General features: G+C 47.8%; 1 protein-coding gene across 3 annotated transcripts in view; it reads right to left on the bottom strand.

Annotated features, from left to right (window-relative positions):
* Positions 1-10,998: 10,998 nt before the first annotated feature.
* Positions 10,999-24,375, bottom strand: part of MAD1L1 (mitotic arrest deficient 1 like 1) — a 353,651-nt gene continuing 340,274 nt past the window's right edge. For all 3 annotated transcript variants that reach the window (XM_027656701.1, XM_027656702.1, XM_027656703.1), the window contains one exon: positions 10,999-12,061. In XM_027656701.1, coding sequence (XP_027512502.1) covers positions 11,903-12,061 — 159 coding nt within the window. In that variant the 3' untranslated portion in view covers positions 10,999-11,902. The remainder of the gene's footprint in view (positions 12,062-24,375) is intronic.

Here is a 24,375-nt window from a genome sequence, read left to right on the forward strand (position 1 = left end):
TAAATCTGTTCCTCTCTCTCAGCACTGATTTTCCACAGCAGAGCTCTCCTTGGGCACCTCCAGCTCTGCAGTCAAGAGCTCCCAGCCCATCCGAGCGGCAGGAGGCCTCTCTGGGTACTGCGAAAAGCTCCTCTGTGGTCTCACAAGTAAATGCTGGCACTCTTCATGAGATGCAGCTAAATTAATTAACCTTGTTCTACCACATTTGGAGCCAAGACACAAAGGTTCCCACTCTCTGCAGTTGGGGCTTAAAGCCTGCTTCTCCCAAAAGTGCCCTTCTGCTCCACCTGGGATCTGTGCTGCAGTAAGATTGGAGGAACAGGAGTGGAGCAGTTCTTGGGAGTCACTCCAAGGGGCTGGCAGTGCCAGCAACCCACTGGACAAGTGGCCATGGAGTACATCGACATAAATCATCCACCACTGTCCAGCTGAATCATCCCAGATATGTCCAGCTCAGCTTAGGCTGACAAAGAACTTGTGTGCACAAAAAACTCTTGTGTTTTGAGCTTTGTCACCAGCCATCTCAGGTGTTGCAATTTGTTACCTCTCCATACAACCTTATCTCAATTATATCCTCAGATCACTCTGGCTGTAACAACACTACCACCCACCACAGAGCTGGCACACACACATCTCTGACTGGGAAATCCCGGGCAGCCCTACACATGAGGAACCCTTCACCTGCTGACAGCTGACAGCTCCTGAGCTGCTCCACCGCCGCCTCCAGCCTTGCAGGGTGATCACAGCTCCTAAAAGACAGTCAGATGCAGACACTGGGGCTTGGGGTATGAGATTGCCAGCAGAGGCTAGGGAGGGCAGGTGCCTGGCCACTCCAGATGTATTTCCATGGCAGAGCTCGCAGTCAGGGAGGACGGTGAGGTGAGGGGTGGGCTGGCTTCTCCTCTCCCACCATCTCACAGTTCTGTCCTAGACACTGCTGCTCTGAAGCTGTCAGGAGATGGATTCACCTACCAGTGTGAAGTCTGAGCCAGTCCCATTCTTCTGCAAAGCCATAGACATATAAGGGTGGAGATTTCCAGGTCCAGTGAGGTATTTTGGCTGGCACCAGGGTACAAAACCGTCTAAAGACGAAGAAATTAAAACAGCACAAGGCATTGCAGGAAGCTGCCAGCAAGTGGGAGGAGACAGCTTATCCAGGGAGCTAATTTAGCTGGAAGGAAAGAGAAAGGATGCAAGATGTTCCCCTATTAAGAAAGAAAAATAACATGCAAGAGCAAGGAGCCAGAGGTTGAAGTGCCCATGGGAAAGTGGTGTGGATGCATTTGAGTTTAAGAAGCCAAAGCAGAGCTGGTGCAGATGCTGGACCCAGAACCAAGGCTGCTTTAACCCAGGGTTTAGAGGCAAAGGTTAGGATGAAGCTTGCAGAGACCTGGAAGCCACTGAGGTGGGTGAATTGTAAGTGGCACTGTGTTTAATCTGAGCAGAATGCATGAAACCGAATAATGTAATTGGAAGGGTTATTTAAACTGAGTATTCAGAGGGAAAAATAAAGCTTTGCAGGGAAAATAATAATACTTAGCACTTGTAATGTGCTTAGCATCTTCAAAAATTGGTCAGCCATTAACTGATTGCTCCTCTGCTAAGTCCAAAGGCTAATAAAAAGGAATGGTTCATTTAGTTATTTCACAGCTGAGCTTCTCAATAAGGCATGAGGAAGTGATTGCTGCTCTCAAGCATGCTGGTAAATAAACAGTTGGAAGTAGGAAAAAGCAACATCCTCCCACCACTTGGTCACAGTTTTATGCTCAGTTCCTTCCTTCCTTACCTTGAGCTTGTCCAGTCCAGACCTGTTGACAGGGAGCTTGTCTGAAAGTCTGGACATCATGGACGGTTCCAGGTCTCCAGCAGTTCCAAAACTTGGTGTTCCTTGCCCAGGAACTGCCTCTGTGCCAACATGAGCAGGGATGTGGAGTCCACAGGGCATTTGTTTGTGGGTGGATGGGGTGGGTGATTTGGGCTTGGAGAGACCCTGCCTATGGCCTTGGCAAGCACAGAGGCTGAGGGAACAAGGCAGCCTTTTGGATGGCAATAAAGCTGGAGGTATTTTATATTTGTTTTACTTAAAAAGCAAACAGTTCCTTTTTTGTTTGATGAGCAAGCAATTTCGTAAACACTGCAGAGAAAACATGACACAGTTGCACCTCGGTGATTTCCAGCCTCTTTTCTTGGCAGCAGCAGCAGAGGAGAGGTGAAGTGCCTGAGTGGCTGCCCCACACACAGCCCCCAGTTGTCTGGGTGTGGCCAAGGGCCTGGAGGCTTCTCCTGGTCAAAGCAAAGGGAAGCAGCCAAGAAGAGGAAACTCTCCTCAGGATGGAGCTGTTCAGTCCAACATATGTACAGCCCCAGCATGGTGAAAAACGAGCCCATCTCATGCCAGGTACTGCCACAGGCCTCACCACTTCAGAGAAAGGGAGCTGCACAGGTGCTCAGCTGCCCCCATAGAAGTGCTCCATTTTTGGTGTAGACTCCACTTTGCTGGGGCACAGGTTCCAGGTGTCCCAGCTCTGTGCTGGAGGGATGTCTCCCAAGGGTCCTACCAGCCATCTCTGGACTGTGTGAGGTCTGGAGCTCACCCCAGAGCTGTCAGGACAGCAGCCAGGAGAAAGCCGTAGTTCACCCATGGCCCGCCCAACCCAGCAGCAAAGAACTCCTAGAAGATGCTGGGGAGCTATTTCTCCACCTCACTGTTGGGTGATCCAAGAGGGGTCCTGCTGCTTTACAGAAGAGATGCACAAGTATTCATCTCTGAAAGCATTTGCTGGGATAAAATACACCCTCCAGGGCATAGAGCTGAACCTGGCTTTTCTGGGATGTGTCCAGCAGCAGCAGTGCCATCATTAAAAGCCTTTGGTGGAGACGGGAATTGAGGGATCTTATGTTCCCCTGGCTTTTCGCCCCAGGCACTGCCTCCTGCTCTCTCAGCCATGCCTGTGGGCTTTGTGCTTTCTTTCTCTTTCTTCAGGTTTTCTTCTTCTTAAATGAAAGATTCCCCATCTCTGCTGTGAGCACGGACTATGGACCCTGTGCTGAGAGGATGAGCCAGGTGAGAGCAGGAAGAAGTGAGCAGAGACTCCTGACACCAGTGTTACCACTAAAAGCCTCTCCCCCGAGGCAGGTTTTTCTTGAGTGAGGCACACAGGTCAGGACCTCGATGATTTACAGTGCAGGATGTGTCCTCCTCATCATCTGGGGGACCCGGGGAAGGCACTGAGCACAGGGACAGCAGCAGCCTTGATGGGTCGCTTAAATACGTTTCTAACTGGAGGAAATCCGGGATGTGGCGTGCTAAGGATGCCACGTTAACTTCTGCTAAATGCTCACATGCAGCCAGGCAGCAGATATGTGGCCTGTGAAGGCACTGCCGATTTTCCTCTGCCTGCCTTTGGCATAACGAAGCCCAATGGGTGTGTATAAACAAAGCTAGCATCTCTCTCGCTGGACCTCATGCATCATTTATAGCCATCTTTTCCGTGGCACACGAAACATTTACATATGCCAGCATTAATTCCGAACGCCACTTCAAAGCCATCTCTGTCTAATGAACCCCGTGCGCTGTGCACAGCAAATTCCACCCGAAAAATAATTAGCAACACACGCCACCAAAGCATTACAGGGGGAACGCAGCACACCACCTGCTGAAGCAAATGAATGCCTGATTTATTTATTTTTTGCCACTTTTTAGCAATATTCAGGCACTGACTCAAAGCTGTGCTCTCTTCTCGGCTTTGTAGGGCCCTGGGAAGCATCACATTCCCACTCTGCTTTCCTGGCTGAGAGGTGATTGACTGGGGGGGTGTTATAGAGAATCATAGAAAGGCTTGGGTAGGAAGGGACCTCAAAGATCATCTAGTTCCAACCCCTCACCACAGGCATGGGCAGGGTATATGTTTTTCTTAGATCACAGCTGGACAGAGTTGTGCAAGACCCTGCTGATTTCTCTGTGCTGGGAGTGCCAGTCAGGATTTAGAGTGCAAGCAGCTCTCTGTCCCTTTCTCTGAAGCTGTACAAGTCCCAGGCTTTTGGGATGCTGTCACCTCCTGATCAGCCACAGACTGGTGGCCAGGAGCAGGACAGGACACACCAAGTCTCACCCCAGTCTGATGGTCCCATGGATGCTTTTAGCCCCTGACTAGCATCAGCTTCACTGAGAAAAAAAAAGAAACTGGAAAGAGATCAGGAGATGAAGGTTTTAGTGCCCCTACCAGCCATGGTGCTCCCACCTCATGCTGGCCCTACTGTGAACAGCTCAGGGAACCAAGCTGGCTGCACAGAAATTATTTCCTTTAATCTGTGTCAAAGCTGCCCAGCCCAGCTCATGGCAGGAGGAGCAGCATGTTTTGCTCGAGGCCTGATGTGGTGGCATTGCCAATGGGACACACAGGTAACAAACCACCGTGGTAGAGGGATGGAGGCCAAAGCTGGAGGTGGCTGTGGGCACAGGGGGACCAACTGCACCGGGATGATGCTGGGATCATGGATTCTCCTGGTTCTGTCCTCCTGGAGTGGAAGGAAGGTGCTCAGCAGGATGCTGCTCTCAGCCTTCTGCTGTGCTGCCCGTGTGGTCCTGACAGCATCAAACCACGGGATTCAAACTGTCAGTCTCTGCCTTGTTAGGATGCAAGGGGTTAAACTGTTCTTCCTATGCAAATTAGGCTTAATTAATCCTTTTCATCAGTTGCAAATATACCTTCTGAACCCTATTAAAAACATGAATATGCAAATTCAGACCTTTTTTAATACTCATTTTCAAGGACTTGGAGTCAGGCTTGATTATTCGATTCCCGTTAACAGCCTGTAAAACCTGGTGCAAAATTTAATTTCCATTTTAAGTTACCAAAAAAAAAAAATATGAATCTGTTGGTAATTAAGCTAATTACAGTGTTACACTAAAGAGGAGACAAACAAGGAGGACAAGATCATTCATTACATTTAACACCGGTTACAGGACCTAGGGACTGTCCCGAGTTAACCGTGAAGCCAGAAAAGAGCTGTGATGGAAACAAGGTACATGTGAGGAGGCTGTGGCTTTTGGGGGGCCCAGTGTCTTCCTCACCTTGGGAACACATCTCCTTCAGTCCCATGAGCCACCCTCCTCCTCCTCCTCCTAAGGACAGAAGCAAGGAAGAGAAGGTGCAGCCAGGCTGGAGGGGTGTTGTAGCTGCCATGGGGTCTCTGCACAGGGCAGGAACATGCTTGGGGTTGGAATTTCAGGGTAACCTGTAGAACCACCCTATCTGCCAGAGGGGCCGGGGCTGGGCATCCTACACAGTGGGATTTCCATCCACTCACAGCACTTTCTCCCTGTGTGGAGTGCAGAGGGGAGGTTAGCTGACAACTCCCTTCGCAGTGGCAAAGCCAACAGGGAATGACCAGACTCTGCAGAGGCACCTACAAACCACTGCTCCACAGCCACACTGGGAAGCAAATAGAGGTACAGGATGTGACTCCCTATAGCTCATGCCCATGCCCAGCATACACTGGGAGATGCCAATCAAACCAGCTCAGCCTACACCACACAAACTTCCCCTGCTGGGCAGTGCTGGTGGCTCCCAACTTGCCCATCAAGCTTCCTGTGTTTCCCAGCTCTGCCTGCATGCAATTAGAAGTGATGCTATAGACTATTAATTATGGTTTACCACCACAGTGCTCTCTCCAAATCAGTCATTAGGACACTCGGGGTCTATTCTGCACTTGCTGTTTTCTAGAGAGTTTGCAAAGTTAACATGCAACTTGTGAGAGCTGTAATCCTCACCTCGGGGAAGCAGCTCAGGGATGGCAGCACTCCATGGCAGGTTCGGGTGAGGAGTCCCACAACTGGGATGGAAGCACAGAGGTGATGCTCTGCCCACAGGAACCAGGGCTCAGCATCCAGGATACTGGTGCAGGAGACTCCATCATTGAACTGAAGTGCTGGCATTACCTACAGACTTACCCAAAGACATCCAACATGGGCAGGATGGATCCATCCAAGGGATTCGTGCTATCTGAGGAGCTTTTCTCACTCCTCCTTGTCTCAGCGCAGCTGCTGGGATGGGTGCCCCAGTTCCGTGTGAATTTGGTTCATTCCCTGCCATTGTCTCCTCTCCAGGGCTGTTCCTTCCCCTCCCAGGACTCACGGCGAGAGGAGCTGTCACTTCAGAGCACGCCACTCACGGGCGGCTCTGCCTCGTAACAACGGGATTGGAGCCGGAGCCGATCACGTACACCCCCAAGGGCTGGAGCGTGACTCCCAAAACAAGCTGAGGGAAGACACGTGCACGTGGAGGAGCTGGGAGAGCTGCAAAGGGGAGAAGGGGTGAAAGAGGGACAGTGTGACTTGCCATCATCCCATTATGTATGTGACTCTGCATGGTCAGCGGGGAGTGGGAGGCACCTTCAAAACATAGGAGCCAATTGATGTCCATGCTCTCCAGTTCTCTTTAGGGAGGTCTCTCCTTGGCAGTGGTTATGGGGCAGCCTGGCAGATGAACCAGCCAGCAGCAAGGCGAAGTGCCTGCCATCATACAGCACAAATGTCACCCAGTAGATGCTCATGGAGAGAGAAAAGGTCCATCTGCCAAACTTCAGAGCCTTTCACCTGCCTGCAGAACATTTCCCATCACGTTGATACCAGAAATTTCTGATCAGATCAATGGAGTGTGATGACAGAGATGATAAGGGAAATGCTCTTGTCCTCTAGCCAAGCCCTGTGCCTGGCACCTTCTCCTGCATGTGCATCCTCCTGCCCTTTGACCTGCCTGGTGCACCTTGTCAACTGTATCATATTTGGGAGGGAGTCAGGGATGCAGAATTACCTTCTCAGTCCCTACAAGCAATGATCTGGCTCCTCGAACCATGAGATATGATTGCCCTTATTACTTTAGCTGGCATAGCTGCGAGTCTTGTTAATGGTCATAAAATTACCCCGTCCTTATTTAAATCCTACAGCCGTCTGTGTTTCAATGACCTCCTGATGGTCTCTGGCTTTGTTCCAGGTTGAAGAAGCATCAGAGGGACCACGAGGGAAAAAGAGGCAGTGGGAGGATTAAAGAAAAACAACCAAAACCACAACAAGCAACAGCCAACAAAGAGAATTCAAAGTGAAATGGGGAATATTAAATAGAGCTCAATCAGTCAGCTGGAGAGTTCAAAAAAAACATCACCTGTCACAAAGAGAAGGAATATGCATCAGGTAAAATTAGCAACACTAATAAACTCATCAGCACTGGAGACTGGGCCAGGAAACAGCAGAGGGAAGACAAAGGGGTTGGTAGAGGCTTGATCCCATGTTGGGGAAGCAGAAGAAAACTGAAAACCTGAGGGAATGTGCTTTGATGGAGGAACATGGTTTGGGTGGTGATCAAAAGCATGGGCTGCTCCTGACACCTCCAGCAGCAATGAGCTGCCTCTGTGCTCCTTAACTTACATGACAGTGGCTTCTTTAAAGTCTATTTTGTTTCTGTTTTGTCCCTTGTATTTGCTCCGAGGGGAAACAGAAGGAAGGCTGGAGACACAGACACAGTGGGTGGAAGGAGCAGGAGGAGCTGCTGGGATGACCATCCAGGACCAGGGTCTGCAGCAGTCTCTGGGAGAAGGCTTTGGCCACTGGTTTCTATATAGAAGGTTTCTGGAGCAAAAATCTCCTCTTTACTTTGGATGCCAGACCATTCCCCTGTCCTTTCAAATAAAATCTGCAAACTCCCAGAGTACCAATAAATTTTACAATAATAATTCCCCCAAACAAGAAACAAGGACTGGAAAACCCCCAAGCAGCAGAGAACTGTTTTAACGTAACCAAGCTCCAACACAGACTTCCATCAATTTTGCAGCAAATCTGAGTCATGAAATTAAAAGTAGCATCAGCATATTTCCTATTAGCTAGGGTTCCTTTTTCAGAACAGATCATACATTCCTACCCTATTTTTCTAGACACTTGTGTCAATGCAATATCATCAGATGCCGTTCAGTCGCTCCTCTTAGCCTGAAAAAAGCTTTCCTGTTGGGAAAGATGGGGTTTTAATATTTAAAAAAGACTTCATGAAAGAGCTTTGCTGATTTTTTATTTATTTATTTATTTATTTATTTAATATCCCTCCCCTGATCAGAGTGGGCGCGTTTTGTAGCTTTTAAATATCATGCAAGTTTCAGCAACGCTGCTATTAAATCCGAATCTGCTGTCACAGCAGGCAGTGGGAATGTGATTCACACCAGCACAGAGAGCCTGTTCCATCCTCCCCAGCTCCTGTCGTTAGCTACAGTCACCTGGCATCCGACACCGTCATCGTTTTCCCAATGTCTTCAAACAGCAAAAAACCACAACAGAACCAAACCTGCCCTGGCTGTGCCCTCTCCCACACTGAGCAGCACGGCCCGCCGGGGTCTGACATCACCTTGGTGATGTCCTAGGAAGGCTCTTGCCTCTCTTTTCCCAGGGTTTATTTTGACATGTCCACCTGTCAGCCCAACTCACACCACTCTCAGCTGTCTCTGAGCCCGCTGCTAGGCTGGGAAATGCAAAGGGTGGGTGCTGCTCCTTGTTTGAGCACCAGAGCAAGGGGAGGGGAGCGATGGAGAACCAACAGCAATGCTGGCACTGCTGGCTCCTCTCTTTGCCCAGCACCCTGTTTCTTCAATCCACCCCCAGCTCTCCTCCTGCCCTCCACCCTCTAGGTACCCAACTCCATCACAGCTTCATGCTCTTCCCCCTTCTCCTTCCCTTCCTCATAGCATTACATGCAGAGGATCCAAAACTAACATCTACAAACCCCGAGCTTCTCATGGCTGATCCCAAAAGGGTTTCCTTAGTTCCTTGTCAGGCATCATGCACTTTCAGGACAATGCTGAGGCTCACGCAAACAATGCACAACAACACCAAGAGCCAGGAGACACAAAGTGGGAGCAAGAGGCACCATGTTCAGAGATGTGCCCTTAGGAGAGGCACAAACCTTGCAATACCTGCCTTAGCCCAGAGCTCTGCTGCTTTCACCGGCTGCATGGCAGCACCTGACATCTCCTTGCCCGTTTGCTGTTTATATATGCACACAGATGGAAAGAGCTGATCAGCAGAGGAGCGGGGACTCGTGAGCAGTTTAAGTGAAGGGAAGCTTCAGGCAACACTGCAAACAAGAGGGTGCTCTGACACACACAGTCCCTCTAATAAATCACATTTTACAGTCTATAAACCCAGTGAGCGAGCAGAGACCCAGTAAGCACATGCACACTTGTGATCGCTCTCGCCTCTTCCCTCCAACCAACTGCAAATTTATTACCTATCTCCCAAGATTTTCTAAAAGGATTTTCCACAAATGGAGCTGGAGCTTTGCAAGTGATGAGCTAAACCCAGATGGGACTCACCTCGGGTGGTGGCAACTGGGATCTCTGTTTGCATTGCCCCAGGGGGCTGCACCCGTGGAAGGGGCAGTGAACACAGGGCCCTGTGATGGGCTTCTGAGCCCTGTGTAGCTGGGCAAGGAAGGAACAATCACTGTGAAATTCAGCATCACAGTTACTCCTCGCAGCTCTGTCGTGGCTCAGACAAGCAGGATGGTGGCAGAGAAGGGAGCTGTCATGCTGGCAGTGTACAGCCATGTGTTTGGGGCTTCATCCTGAATTCAGTGTTGGAGCTAGAAACTGGGGAGGCTCAGCTCCTCTTCTCCGTGTCCCACAGGTGGCCGAAGTGGCTTTGCAATGGCCACACTTCCACATGAAAAACTCCCAGGCTTCCACCAGTGAGCCTTAGAGAAGTCAAGCTTCTCAAAAGTCCCAGTTTCATGCAGTGCCCAAGCCTGCTCACTGTGCAGCAGTGCAATGCCACAAGCAAGGACAGGGATGCTGCTGGCCAAAGCAGGACAGTTATCCAGCAGCTTCCCAAGCCGTGGAGAGGACCAGGTGCTGCACTGTGCCGGCACATCTAGCCAAGCACCCATCCTCACCACATACCGCTCCCAGCTGTGCTGCTGTATTAAACTTAGTTGAACAAATCAGTCTTGCTGGGAGTACAGGGAGCAGAGCAGTAATTCATCTGTCTCCTCCCCACCGGAGGCATCTCAGAAGACTACTGTGTGTTCTACCTGAACTTATTATACTTTCACTCCTGGGAGGCAACTTTCCAGTGGGCAGAACGCATTTTCCCTTGTCGCTCTCCAGCATCGCTTCTCGCCTCACCTGTGTTTTGCTAAGATAGAGGGTTTATTGTAAACTTATTAATTACTTCATTTCTCCTGCAAGGAGCCAAGAGAAAAATTTTCAGAGGCAGCCAGGATCCGCTATTGTGTCGGCGGAGGAGCTGAATGCGGCTGACGTCATGATTCATTTTCCCCATGACTGAGGAAGGCGACTCTCTGTGCCACGTCGCGCATATGAATCAGGCAGCGTTCCCCTGGCACAGCATGCCTGGCAATTCATCTTCCACCAGGACTTCTTCAAGCAGAAGAGAAAACGCCAAACTTTTTGCTGTTGCGCTTCCCTGCAAACCCTGAGCAGAGGAAGGTTGGGGAGATGGGGGCTGCAGACTCCCCACAGCTCACGCTTGTCCCTCCACCTCTGATCAGGTGGGTCTGTAGCAGTTGTTTTCTGTGCCTGTAGACACATCAACAGGTCCCAGAGTGACTCCAGCAAGCATGGCCAACCCTGCAGCTGCTGTGAGCATCTAAGCTAACTTTCTAGCCTGTTCCCTACTACCTTCTCTCAAGCTTAGGGAATATGTTCCTGCTGATATCAAGAGGAAATCAATACACACAGACGTTCATAGCAAACTGATCTGGTTTATGGCAGCAGGTGTTGGAACTAGATGATCTCTAAGTTCCCTTCCAACCCAAACCAGTCCATGATTCTATGATACTATGAATGAGACTTGCCTGGAAAATATAATGATGTTCTCCCTTCTCAAAGCACTACCAGCATCAGATCATTGATGGAGGAATGGTTATCAACCTCTACATGCAGGAGAGCACAGCAAGGGCACCGTGTGTATCCCAAATAAAGGAGTCATACACCCAGTTTGGGATGTTACACTTTATTCTTATGACAGAAGAACTATATCCATTATAACACAAAATTTCAGACTTCTGGGGATGCTCCATCTCCACAGAGGAGGAAGAGGGAGACTCCCCAAAACAGGTACCCACAGGCTGGTGACAGGCAGCAGGCTAAAACCAGCAGCAGTGAGAACACCCTAAATCACTCCATTCCACCTTCTACAGTCCTGAGATAACCAAGAGCCCAAGAGTCTCAGTGAGGAACCAAAAGCATGGCAGTGACATCTGAGCACACCACACAACACAGAAGTGTAAACACAGGTATAGGCTCTGCAAATGGCCATTTATGCTTATGCTTGTCTGCTCAGTGGTGGCAGACTCAGGTAACTGATATCTTGAAAATAATTTCAACCCTGCTGAGGGATGAGCTCTTTGTAAGAGCAAGAGACCTTCCCTGGGTCCCTGTCCTCCCATTAGAAGAGAACAACCATGGGACAGGAAGCACCATCCTCATGCAGGCTCACCTTTTTGCTGGGGCCAAGATTTGGGGAATCCTTTTGGAAAAATCTGTGAATGGCAATGCTGTGACTCCTCAAACCAGCAGTTTCCACTGTATTCCCAGAGGGATGCTGAGAGTCTGGGTAGTGATGAACACATTGCCAGTTCAAAGGCAGGGATTGGGTCTTGGCATGAGAGAGCCCTGGGATGGAGCTAGACTTGCCCTCTCACAGGAGGAAAATTACACTTTTCAGAGGAACTGGTGGGATTTGTGAATCAGCATGAAAAAGTAGGGAAGAAGGAGTTCCCTGCAAAACAGAAGTAACCCAATACCACAAATTAGGAGAGGGAGACAAGAATTTGTCCTCGCTACCTCAAGTGTCCTGCCCAGGAGTGCTCAGCCCTGGCTGGTGGGTGGCAGTGGGATGCTAAGCGATGGTCTGGCGGCTGAAGAGCTCGAGGGTGAGGGCGCTGAGGAAGGCTGGGATGCTGTCCTGGCGGAGCAGGTGGAGGTCAATGAGCTCCCGGATGGTTCGTGAGAACTCAGTTTCCAGAAGCTGCATTTTTCCACCAGAGGAGCTGGAGGCCTAAGGGGAAAGAAGAACAAGCCCATTAATATCCCAGGGTTTTAATTCACCTCCTGTGATTCGTGATGCAGGGAAGAGCAAGCAGCATCACCCTGAAGCCTCCTTTGGCAGGATCTGCCTGTCACCAAGGACACGTTATCCGTTTGGCACACGGTGTAATCAGGCTGTTACTGAGTCCTGCATTCCAACATCTCCAGGCAGGACCCCTGTGTGAGCCTTCCCTGGTGACAACTGTGGCAATGGCAGGATGAGGGGTTTGACCATCCTGGAAAAAGACTGCATTGCCAAAGCAGAACCAGAGTGCCCACATCAGGGTCACTGCTGCCACCACCACCCAGACCTTGGGTGGCAGGAGCTCTGCACAAAGGCTTTCTTTCCATGAAAACACTTATTTCTGAAGTCATGCCACTTCTGTAGGAGGAAGCAAACCTGTTCCTAATTAACACAACTCCTTTCCAATGAGTGCTGATCCACACAGCATCCCTGAAGTGTTTAAATCAGCCTGGCAGCGCACAGCCAAAACCTCCAGAGGAATTATTCCAGAGATGCTCTCATGAAAATAAGGAAACTCAACATGTGGGAAGACATTACAAATCTCCTGTAACATATAAAACAAGCAAAAAAAAATGCTAGATGCAAGAGAAATAAGGAATGCTTGGAGCCTCTCCTGCCCCCGGAGGTACGAAAGCAGCCTGTTTATTAATAAACAGAAAAAACATCACAGCGCAAATGCTAATTTTTTCCCCTGCCATTTTCCTCTTCAAAATGCTCCCATTCCTGATTGCTCCAAAGCTCTGCTTCCTGATGGAGCCGAGGTGGGATGGCATAGGCTGTGCCAGGCATGGCCAGCATTCCCTGGGGTGCGCAGGAACAGGGCAGCCTCCCCCCCCCAATCAAAGGATGCCAGAGGATTGCCATGTGAAAGGAAAACATGGCTTTACCTGCCAGGAGAGAAGGGAAGCAATAACCACCCAGAGCTCTATGGAACCCGCTTCCTCCTGGTTTCATGTTCTCAGGAGCCTGGACACATTTAATTATGAACTCCTCATGTTTGGGTCACTTTGGATTGTGAGGAGTGCAAAGTACTAAGGATGCCCCTGTCACCTCAGAGCCAGGCAGGGAATTGAAACAAGGTTTCCACGTGAAAAAGTAAATTAACTTCTGTTTAAATGTCCTTCATTCTGGTTGGGTTGTTTTTCAGCAAATCCAAAGGATGTGCAGTGCTTTGATCTGCTGCTTACTGGAGCCACCTGATGCTTCCTGTGCACCTGAGGTACCACTGGGCCAGATGAAAGAGGCCAACAGGGGAGGGGGCGGCGATGGCAGAGGAAAGAGGAGGGACAAACAACCCCAACATGCAAAGCCAGAGGTACAATGTGAGGCTGTAGCAGAGCAAGGAGTGAGTACAAGGGCTGGGTGCTGTGGTAGCAGCACAGGATTTGTTTTGCAAATCCCCCTCGGATTCAGCTGATGGGAAGCGCCAGTTTTGGGGGAAGGTCCAAGTATTATGAAAGCATCACTTGTGTCTCTAAAGTCAGTGCAGAACTGAATTCATCCAAAATAGGAATTCAAGCTCTGTATGAAATACACTGACTCCTTCGCAGATTTAAAACACTCTTTGGGCACAGAATTAATTTTCTAAGAATTTACAAGCAAATTCATTAATTGGTTTAGTAGTTTAATTAATTAAATTAAGTTCCTTAAGAAATTTAGCATCCAGTGCCAGACCATTTGCTTGTGTTTTATGACCTCAGAAACAGAGCAGCATAAATGTTTTAAATTTCCTCTACTTTGAGTTCACTGGCATCACGTGTGAAGGCTACATTTGAATATTTTCCTTTTTTTATGAGATTAATGGTAATTTCTCTCTACTATTCTTCATAACCAAAGTTTCCTCCTGCAGCAGAGGAAGAAGAATAACGTTCAGAAAAAAGTTATGTGGGCAAATATGTGCTTCTGAGGAGACTGATATTTCCTGCTGAGTTCAATAAGGTCTGTGGTTTCTCTCAGCTGTCAAGAGAGGCACCATCCTCTCCCTCACCTCCATGGCCTCTGTCTCCCCTGGAACTCCAAAAAATCAAAGAAAACCCCAGAAAGCTTCCAAACCCCAAACATCTCACCCAGGTTTCTTATGATCGCTTCTGAAACAGGCACAAGGCAAGAAGGCAGCCGCTTGGAAAAAAGGCAATTCTTCCTCTGCCAGGAGAGGTTTATATGTGAATTTGGAGGATGGATGCATTTACAGTGCAGTTCATTCAATCTCACACTGCTTTTAAAAAAATTGAGAAACTTTTTTTTTCCCTTGGGAGTGTTTTAAAATTGCTATCACTATTACTTTTCTTATTATTTGTTTTTATTGTTTTTTTTTTCTTCACCCATCTGTTCATAATGTAGTATAGGCTGGGATGTATAGATAGATTTGCTGCTTTGGGTTCAACAGCAGGAGCACCTCTGCAGCCTGTGCTTTAGAAATAAAGTGATTATACGAAATAATAGCAATATGTTCCCATTAATTCATAGGATTTCTTTTCAAATGCCAGGCTGCATCCTGCCTGGTGCACCTGCAGGCAGAGAGGGAAGTGCTGGAGTGGGTGGCGTGGGAGTGAGCAGGGAATCACAGCAAGGCAGGAGGCTGTGCAGGGGTGTGTGGGAGCACCGAGGGGGAAGGCACGAGGGGGGATGCCCTGCTGAATGAACACTGCAGGGCCTGGTTGTTTCACACCATTCTGGATTAATGCAGACCATGCCTGTGACTCCAGGTCTAAAAAACTGGATTTATGAAAATACGAAGATGAAATTTCCAGCAGTTCAAAGCTGGAAGGGCAATCAAGTCCTCATCTTCACTGTTCATAGCTAGGATTCCCTCCACTCATTTTTAATAAATTTTTTTTAAATTAAAAAAAAAAAAAAGTCTCAACCCTCAAAGGCAAACTCCTGGACACCATCGCTGCTAACAAGAACTTGCAGGTGCCAGCACAAACCAGCAGTTCACATGACACACTCCATGTAATGCAATCATCATTTACTCTGCTGATGCATTCCCAAAAATTCTAAGTTTCAGCAAAGGCAAAACCACCCAAGCCTATTTAGGAATCAAATGTGAAGCTGAGAGGAACAGAAACAAGTGTCACATGGGGACAGTCCACGAGTTATGGGGTAGGAGAGACCAGAGCATGTTCAAACCCAGCCCTAACTGCTCTGCCCCCAGCGCTACTGGTGTCATCTCTATAGTGTGTTGCTGCTTTTAAAGAAAAGTGTGAAATCAACATTTAGAGTCAAACTGAATACACAGGATCAAAGGAAAAGCTGAGCCTCTGAGTATCCCCATCCACCCCATAGTCAATGCTTAGAGGAGTCAGTGCAAGAGGACACTCTGGGGACCAAGATCATGCTTCACTCCCCCTTTCCCTTCTGTGCTGAGCAAGCCAGCCAAGTGCAGCACTTCACTAGAGATTCAAATATTGCCCCTTCACCCTCAGTTTCCCTGACCACAAAGCAGACTGAAGCAGCTGAAGGTAAGCACTATGAAAACACCATCTCTCAGGTACTCTGTACATAGCCCTCTATTGGTTTCATTAATGAAAAAAGTCTGTCTGGCTCACTAAACTGCTGAGATTCAGGTCTATGTTATGTTTTATTCAGATCTCAAATACTTGCAAAAGGAAAGATTTCAGCTTTCACCAGGTTCTGTTGCCCGTTCAGTCTGATTTAAGGCCTATTGGGACCTTTTCTGGAGAAGCAAAGGAAATCAATCTTTGCCCCATGTTACCACACACTTGGCTCTGCTGGGGGGAGAGGGTGTGACTGCAGTTGTAGATTTGAAGGGTGGCACCTTGTTTCTCTTGCTACCCCACAGCAATCAGAGCAATCAGATTTCACTGTATTGTAAACCACAAGAAGACAGGTCTATTTAGCACATGGCAACATAAACTTGGAGTAGCTGCTCCCGGATCTGCTTGGAGAAAGGAGCTGTTAGTACAACTGTTTTTCCAGGGGAGTCAAGATCAGCAGATGCCTGCCAGAAGGAAACATCATAAATCTTCCTCTTAACCCTGGAAGCTGGTAAATTATTCAAGGCTTTATAGTTTAGATATACATATAAAAATCTCTCACATAACCACCAGCGTGGTAGAAAAGCGAGTTCTCAGATCTAACAGGGACCATCTCAGCAAGGAGAAGACAACACAGAAGATGTGAAAGAGCAACAGGCATTCCCAAACATCTCTGCTAGAAGATGGACTTGCAGCTGGATGGACCAACATATGGACCATAACAGAGGTTCTCCCCACTATTGACACTTCAGTGTAACATATACAGGACTTCTGACTGCTGTTTGTCCCCATGCTGCTGTTGCACGCTTCTTCCACCAGCAGAGGGGTAGTTATGTTAAAAGTGTGACAGTGGCTGCTTAAGTAATTTCAGAGCTCACAATATGGCTCAGAAGTGCACTCTGATCTAGACACACTCACTTTTTAGTGTCTCATACGCCTCCTTCCTCTTCTCTCTGACACATACCTAAAAACAACGGATATCCCCACTCTGGCTCCAAAAATACCATTTGCTATAATCTGGCATGCAGTGTGACTTGAATCACACAAGGGATGCCTCTTGAAAAATACAGGTTGAGCATAAGAACCAATGTCCTGCAGACCTTCAGACACTGGAATAAGACTGAAAAGAGGGTGGGTGCATGTCCCAAGGACAGAGCTGACATGGAGATGTATTGAGGAAGTAAGGAGTGGAAATGCAGAAACAGGGAAAAGAGGGCTTCAGCATTTAAAACAACTTGAGATTTCAGCATGCAGTGAGGATATCCTACCTTTGATTTCCACACTGAGAAAGTACAACTGTCTTTGGGGATGCAATCCATGCAGGACATGTGTTCCTGCATCTTCAAACACACGCCTCCAGTGCCGGAGGTGGAGTTCCTGAATGGGTTTTGGCGAGCTGACAACAGGGATGGTGGAGCTTTGTGCCAGGCACAGCAGGCAAGACAGTTGTGTCTCAGCTGGGGAACAAAGGAGGTTCAAACACCTCCACAGCATGAGGAAGGAGGTAGTCTAGGACTCTGACAGGGCTGCCAGAGTGGCTTTCCACCCCTTGGCATAGAGACAAGCCTTGGCTTTGCAGATACCGCTCAGCCATGCTCAGTGGTAGATGGTACTTTCCAAGGCTAAGACATATTAGGGGTCAAAAGGAGCAAGTGAATCATTGCCTGGTGACATTTACCCAGTGACTGTATTGCAAAGGCCCCATCTCATCTGCTACACTCCTTCCATAAATCACTGTCTGTGCTGCATCCCCACGGACAACTGCTCTGAGCACACATGGCAAACAGCCCCGTGTGGGCTGAGGGAAGGGGCACCACAGCTTCACATCCGACACTCCACCCACTCCCTGCTCTGTTCAGGTCCACAGGCTGCTGTGGCATTATGGGCCATGCTGTGGCCACATTCTCCTCTGTGCCCCAGTTCTCACTGCCCTTTCCCTTCTCCTTGTGGTGTTCACCACCCTACCTTGAAGACTTGCTGTGCCATCTGCTCCAACGTGGGTTATGCACATATCCCCACCAGACTGATCCCTTCGGCAATTTGCCTTCACCATCTAAATCCCTCAGTCTTCCTCTTCACATGGGGCAGTCACTCCCTCTTCCCAACCCCTTCACTTGTCAGCAGAAGCCCTCAGGGCTGGCTGTTCCACCTGATCACCTCCTGAAACCTCCACAGCACCATTACCACATGTGCCACAAAGCCTCGGGCACACTGGTGGTCCTGTCAGCTCCTCGCCTCTCTGACGCCTTCCCTACAGTACCCACTGCCTCCCTCAGCACCCAGTAATGCACACAAACCCTGACACAGCCCAACAAACCCACTTGAAAATATCTTTCAAGAAGCTGCCGGCTCTGACCTTTAAACGAGAAAATCCTTTTGTTTCTGCCTCTTGCTTTAGACGCTGAGATTTTTCTAAATGTCAAAGGCCGCCTTTTCCACGTGCAGATGTTGAGGGGGGGAAGCAGTGATGCCAAGAGGGCTGGCAACCTCTTCCTGGGTCTGCAGAGCTGATAAATCATCACTTCAGATCACCCTGGACATACAGACACACACGGGGCAGCCCACCATACAAAGAGTCAGCCAAAAAACTGGAGTGCCCAGAAAATACTCAGGGAAAACGTGTGTGTGTGTGTGTGTGTGTGTGCACACGTGGAAACTGCCTGCTGAAGTTATAAGAACCCAAACACGAGGTTTTGAGATTTAATTGCTCAAACTTGGTCCTCCTGGGTGATGATATCATTATCAAAATCCCCCAACTGAGTTATGCCTCACCAATCAATCTTTCCTAAGCATCGTGCACTGCTCAAATACCAGGTCCCCAGGTAGCCTCTAAATCACTTTAATTACAGGCCGTTCATTTAAAATTAGAGAAATATTAAAAAAAAAAACAACAACAAACACCAAATTGTATCACAAGATGTGCTTACGGTTGGAAATATTTATGAGGTTATTTAGCAAACTGTTTATTGGTTTCCTTCTTTTTTTCATGGTAACTGGCAGATTCCAGCTGGCCTGACAGGACGCCTGTCCATGGTGGTTCTCACACGATGGACATGCACCTCTTAATCAATCAAGTCACCTCCCTTTCACAAATGACCATTCCTTGTCTGCAGAGAAGTTTTCCTCCCTTTAATAACCCAAAAGAGGAAGAGTACTTCTTTATAATAATTGCTTCTTGCTAAGACCTCTGAACTCCGTGTCGCCAGCTTGGTATATAAAGTGAATTTATGAGGCAGAGGGATGGATGCCTGTAAAGGGCCTTCCAGGAAATGTAATGAAAAAGCTGCTTTTAGATGCTGAGCAAAGAAAAGCAAATGCCTGGCAATGCCAAGAAGAAAATTGAAAGCTGGGATGGAATAAGTGAGAAACAGCCCTGCGTGCACTGAGATTTATAGCAAACATTTCCTTTCTCTTTCTTATTATTCAACATTGAGATGAACCACAACCCCAGAATGTCTTTGGAACAAGAGGTCAGCTCATATACTTCCATCTTAATCAGAAACACGACCCAGGCACTATGTACACGAGTGACAGCAGTGATGGGGTCCTGGATGCTGCACCAGCTCAGCAGCAAAGGAACACAGAGAGGGATGTACTGCACAGCACTGAACTTCCCCTACAGCTCCATGTTTTGATCTATGTGAGCTCTCCTGCACCTCATGTGAAAAAGGAAACTTGAAAAAGAGCAGGGACATGTGCTGAAGTGCTGCACCCCTCTCCATGGGGGAAAGCTGCTGGTGTTAATCCTGGGGGATGGTGCTCTGCGCAGCAGAGGGCAAGTCAGCATCTTCTTTCAAGAGGTTTCTCCTACAGGTTAATGCCCTTTAGACTGTCAAATGTGATACCATAAAAATAAGATCAAAGGCCCTAAAATAAGGGAAGCATATTTTTTGATTCATACTATTACTATTTTATATCTGAATATTCCTATAGAGCTTTTCATCCTGGAAGACAGGTCTTTGAACTGCTGTGATTTCACCTATCATTGAGGAACAACCCCCAGGGTAAAATGTGACAGCTATTATCAGGGTGCATTAATGTTACTGAACAGTTCAGGACAGACAGAGACAAATATATCCAATTTAAATCATAGATTTGAAGAACTACTGCTCAGTGTGGATTAATATCCATGCATTTTCCAAAAGTGCTTTGAGAATTTTAGAGAACAAGCGCTGAAACTAAAATTCCCTTTCTCATCTGTAGGATGCATTCAGCTTCCAATCATTATGCTGCAAATTGAACATCACTACTGTCAAAGAGGGAAGATGGTAACATAAAGGATTCACCCGTAGCATCTACTTTTGCATCCACAGATGCTGACGGGATCTCCAAACCAAGGAGATTCACCCTGTGGAGATTTGCTGAGGTGATACCTAGAAATTATTCTATTGAATACAAGACTGGTGAGAGTAAATCATAGCAGACTACTCACATCAGAAAAAGGAAAATCACATGGGATGTCATTCTAAACTAATACTGGCAGTCAGCTGTAGTCAGAGCTTGAGGTCATAAATTATAAGTTTTTAATAGACCTCAGGTCTGCTAAATAGTGTTCACCAGCCAAATATGCTTATAAACATCAACCATTAAGGAGTATAGGCACAGGGCTCACAGAATTTTTTCAACCCCATTCCATATAAAAATCCAAACTATGAAATGAAGCCTTTAAACCTTCTATAAAAGGCTCAGGATCTTTACAAACAAGTGTCTTTCCTTGATACATATGGAAGCCATGCTGATGCCCCAGCCATGGCTATCTCTGACCTACAACAAAGCCCTTTGGAAAGAGCAGCCAAATGCACGATATCCCAACTGCTGTCACACCACGTGTGGCAGAGCTGGACCGCTCCAGCACCCAGGCTGCAGCTTTCCAACCATCTGTGAGGTGACTGTATTGGACTGGTCAAGCTGCAGAGTGAGTAGTTAACAAGCATTAACAACATCTAGCCCATGTGTTCTGTCTAGTAAAATGCCAACCCATCTGTCTGTAACATCAGTGACTCTGTAGAAGCCATATGCAGGAGAGACATAAATTAGGGAGAGAAAAATCTCCTGTTACTTTCTCTGCAATGACTCTGCAGTTGTCTCCGACAATGTGAGGAACTGGGTGTTTTTTAAGTTCTGTTTTCCCAGCCACATCACAGCCTCCTGTAGCTCTCCAGCCCTGCCACCCAGAGGCATTTTCTGGTCTGTGCCTGGCCCTGCTGGACATGGTGGTGTGGCACAAAGGGAAAAGTAGGTGCAACTCAAACCAGGTGCCAAACCCCTCCCCCAGGAGAGCCAGAAGAACACAGATAACTTGAGGGAGATACCAGGGACTGGTAAGTGAACCCAGCACACAAGAATCCCTCAGTTAGACAGGGAGCTCATTAACCAGCCAAGCTGCTTATCACATTCCTCTCCATCTCCCTTCCTGGAAGCTCTCCGAGTTGGAAGGAATGGAGAAGCAGTAAACCAAGAACATGCAGTTTCTGGAACATGAGAAGGAAGCACCTATGGGAGAAATAAAAAAAATCATCTGTGTGGGCTGTAATTAAGATGGCCTGGTTCCCAAAGCAGGGAGATACTCCACTTGTGAACTGCAGCCGTGAGCATGAGGTTTGTAAGAGAACATGAGCAGCAAAGTTTGCCAAACCCTGCACTGATGAGAGACGTCTAGAACCATGGAGAATTTTGATGGTGACTTTTGCAAGCTGTGGCATTGCCTTGGAGATAGGCACCTGCCCCCCAGAGCAAACCACCACTTACCAACAGGCAGAGCTTGCTGGAGCCTTCGCCAGCACACCCTGTTCCCCTGCTTGGCTGCTCCTGCATCATATTTCTGCCGAGGATCCTCTGCTTTCCCGTCTCTGGATTAGAGCAAATCATCAGGAAACCCCAAGACTCACCTCAGCTGAAGTGCCTACACATGACACAGAGTGAAAATAGGCCAGACAGACTTCTGGGTTCACCAGTTGCCAACTGGAAATGAACCCCCTCATTTGGGAGCTGGGCATCTCACCTTGCACGAGACAGAGGGTGAGTGCCCAAGGCTGGGAATGGTTAAATGGGCAGATGACACTTGCCTGCGAGGCACATCTCACTGGAGCAACTGCTACCCTGCAACCCTGCAAACACATCTCACTGGAGCCACTGCTACCCTGCAATCCTTCAAACACAACTCACTGGAGCCACTGCTACCCTGCAACTGTGTGGACACCACCGTGTGATTAATGCATTCATCCTCCTCGTCTTTTTGGTATCCTTCTGGAAGTCTTGTCATAAATGGGGTGGATGAAAGGCTAAAGAACTGAACAAGATCCTATGACCAAAAATGGCTCAAGAGACTGTAAATGATCAGCTTAACAACAACCAGGCAATTAGACCTTAGCTATGTGGCTGAAGGATGGGACAGTATATGGAGCATGCCTGTTCCTGGCTCATTGAGCTTGCAAGGCTTGTGGGGGAAGGAGTAACAGATGGACCTGATGGCAGATTACAGCTGAAATTCTCACCATGTTTATTCATTACCCTCCTCTAGCTCTTGTTTGTCATAGTCTGGCACCCCAGGCTAAACTGCAGGTTTAAGCTTTACATCAAGAAAAGGGTGACACGTATTAGTCACCTCTGCTCAGAGCCAGGGCTCTGCACCACAGTCAGCACTACAGAGACCAAAGGCACTGCTCATCTAAGAGCAAGAAGAACTAGTCAATAATTGCCTTTTCCTATGGGACTGTGTGACTTGTTTATAGTTATGATCTACCAAAGTGGAATTTAAGTGCTGGCTTTGGGAATAACATTAGTTCCTGTTTGCAACATCAATAACCAAATGTCACAATGTTAGCGTGAGTTGAGGAAGGCGCTTTTACTGCTCTTGCTTTTTTGCTGGCTCACATTTTCTTCGTTTTTCTTCATTTGAAATCGCTGTCATCAGCATGACTGTCAGCAGGACCAAAGTAAGCATAAGTTGTCACTATCCGGAAAGTCAAAGAAGAAAGTTGATTCTGAACATGGAAAATGATTTTCTTGTGTCCTCAAGAATGAGTCTTAACCCTTAATAGCTCACAAACCCCCTGTGGGGAAGCACATTTCTCAGACTGCATCTATAGCCACAAGTCAAAGTTTATACTGGGAAGAAGATGTCATTATTTTTAAAATTCCACCATTTCTTTCTCAAGACTTCTGAGTTCGTGGAGCTGATGGTTACCGGTAATCCTATTTGTGGTGTTACTAACCAGACTTGTAGTCCACAGGCAGGGAAACCTGAAGACCAAATAGTAAGGAAATCAGTCAACTGGCCTGCACAGGTTGGGCATGTTCATCTTTCTTGAAATGGGCTTTTAATGGTAAAACCCAATGTGAAACAAAGAGTCACAGTACTCCTCTCTCCTCGAGCAGGCCTGATCTCACCGTAAGAAGAAAGTCCACAGCTAAAGAGACAGAGGTTGCAGCTAAGGAATGAGTAAATAGGAAGATTTCCGTATTCAGTGAAAAAGTAGAAGAAATTCCACTGTAGCCCTTGAGGGGACACTCAGACCTTTGGGCTACGACACATTTGCTGAAAGCTTCTGCTGTTGCCGCCTGTGCTGTCATTTGGCACTAACCTCCTGAAGAACATGGCAAGACAGCACTGCTGGTTCTCATGTCTGGATGAACATGCTCCTCTCCCCGAAGGGAAAAGGAGAGGTTTTTTTGTTTAGTGAATGCACCATGTTCGAGCAACCTCCGAGGAATATGCCTCGGGCCCTGGGCCTCCCCATCTGACACACATCTGACTGGTTGTCTCTTCCTGCTGGTGCTCTCCCACTGATGTGCTGCCATCCGCCAGTCAGCTCCTTTTGCTGGAAGTACATGGAGGGGGGGGGAAAGATTTATGCAGACACCATGTATGCAATTATGAAAACAGAAGACAAGACACCCGGATATCACACAAAATTGATGCATTTTTGCTGGCAGGCTTTTTGCATGATCCAGTAACAGCTGTCATGCTCCAGCTTCTCTCATCTGAGCTCTACTACCACTTCAGCATCCTTCCACATCCTTTAAGAGGGCTTCCTTCCCTTCCCTGGTGCAGCTTGCTCCAGATGCCACAGCAAAGCAGGCAGTAGCATGGGGTACAAAGGGGAGACAGTATGACTGGTTTTCATAGCAGCACTAAAATGTAATGTTCACTTCTTTAGGCAAGATGCTGCTCATTAGCAATGACCTCGAGGCACACAAGCTGCTCAACCAGCAATGTCTCCCACTCTGGAGCTCTTTAAAATTTGCCCTTTCCCTGTGCCAAATCTTTGGGCAAGCTTCCCTAAAGCCCAGTAGCAATCTGCTGACATACACATACATTGTCCAGTGCCTTCTGGAGAAAGGCAGTGATGGGGAGCCAGTTTGGAGCTTGGGCTACATATCTTGTCCCCCACTCTGCAAAGCATTAAGGAAAGGAAAGGATGTGTCTACAGGTTTCCCTGCCAAGTCAGCTCCTGCCGTGAACTCTGCAGCCTGGGAGCCTGTTAGTGCCCACATCCTCCTGGTTTTCAGCACTCCATGCTATGTTTGTTTTTGTAAATAGATTTAACCTTTCTAAAATTAGCAACAGAAGAGAACTTCTTTTGGCAGAAAACCAGTTTTAGAAAGATAGAGGAATATAACATTTTCCAAACATTTGAAAACTGCAGACTAAAGATATGTGTTAGTCTCTGTAGTGCATGCTGGTTTTGCTCATTATTCTGAATCTTAATACATTAATAGATCCTCTCATGATTAACGGCTGCACTAGGCTCTCTTTCTAGG

Source organism: Corapipo altera, unplaced genomic scaffold (genome assembly GCF_003945725.1).
Source record: "Corapipo altera isolate COAL_440 unplaced genomic scaffold, ASM394572v1 104, whole genome shotgun sequence".
Classification (NCBI taxonomy): Eukaryota; Metazoa; Chordata; class Aves; order Passeriformes; family Pipridae; genus Corapipo; species Corapipo altera.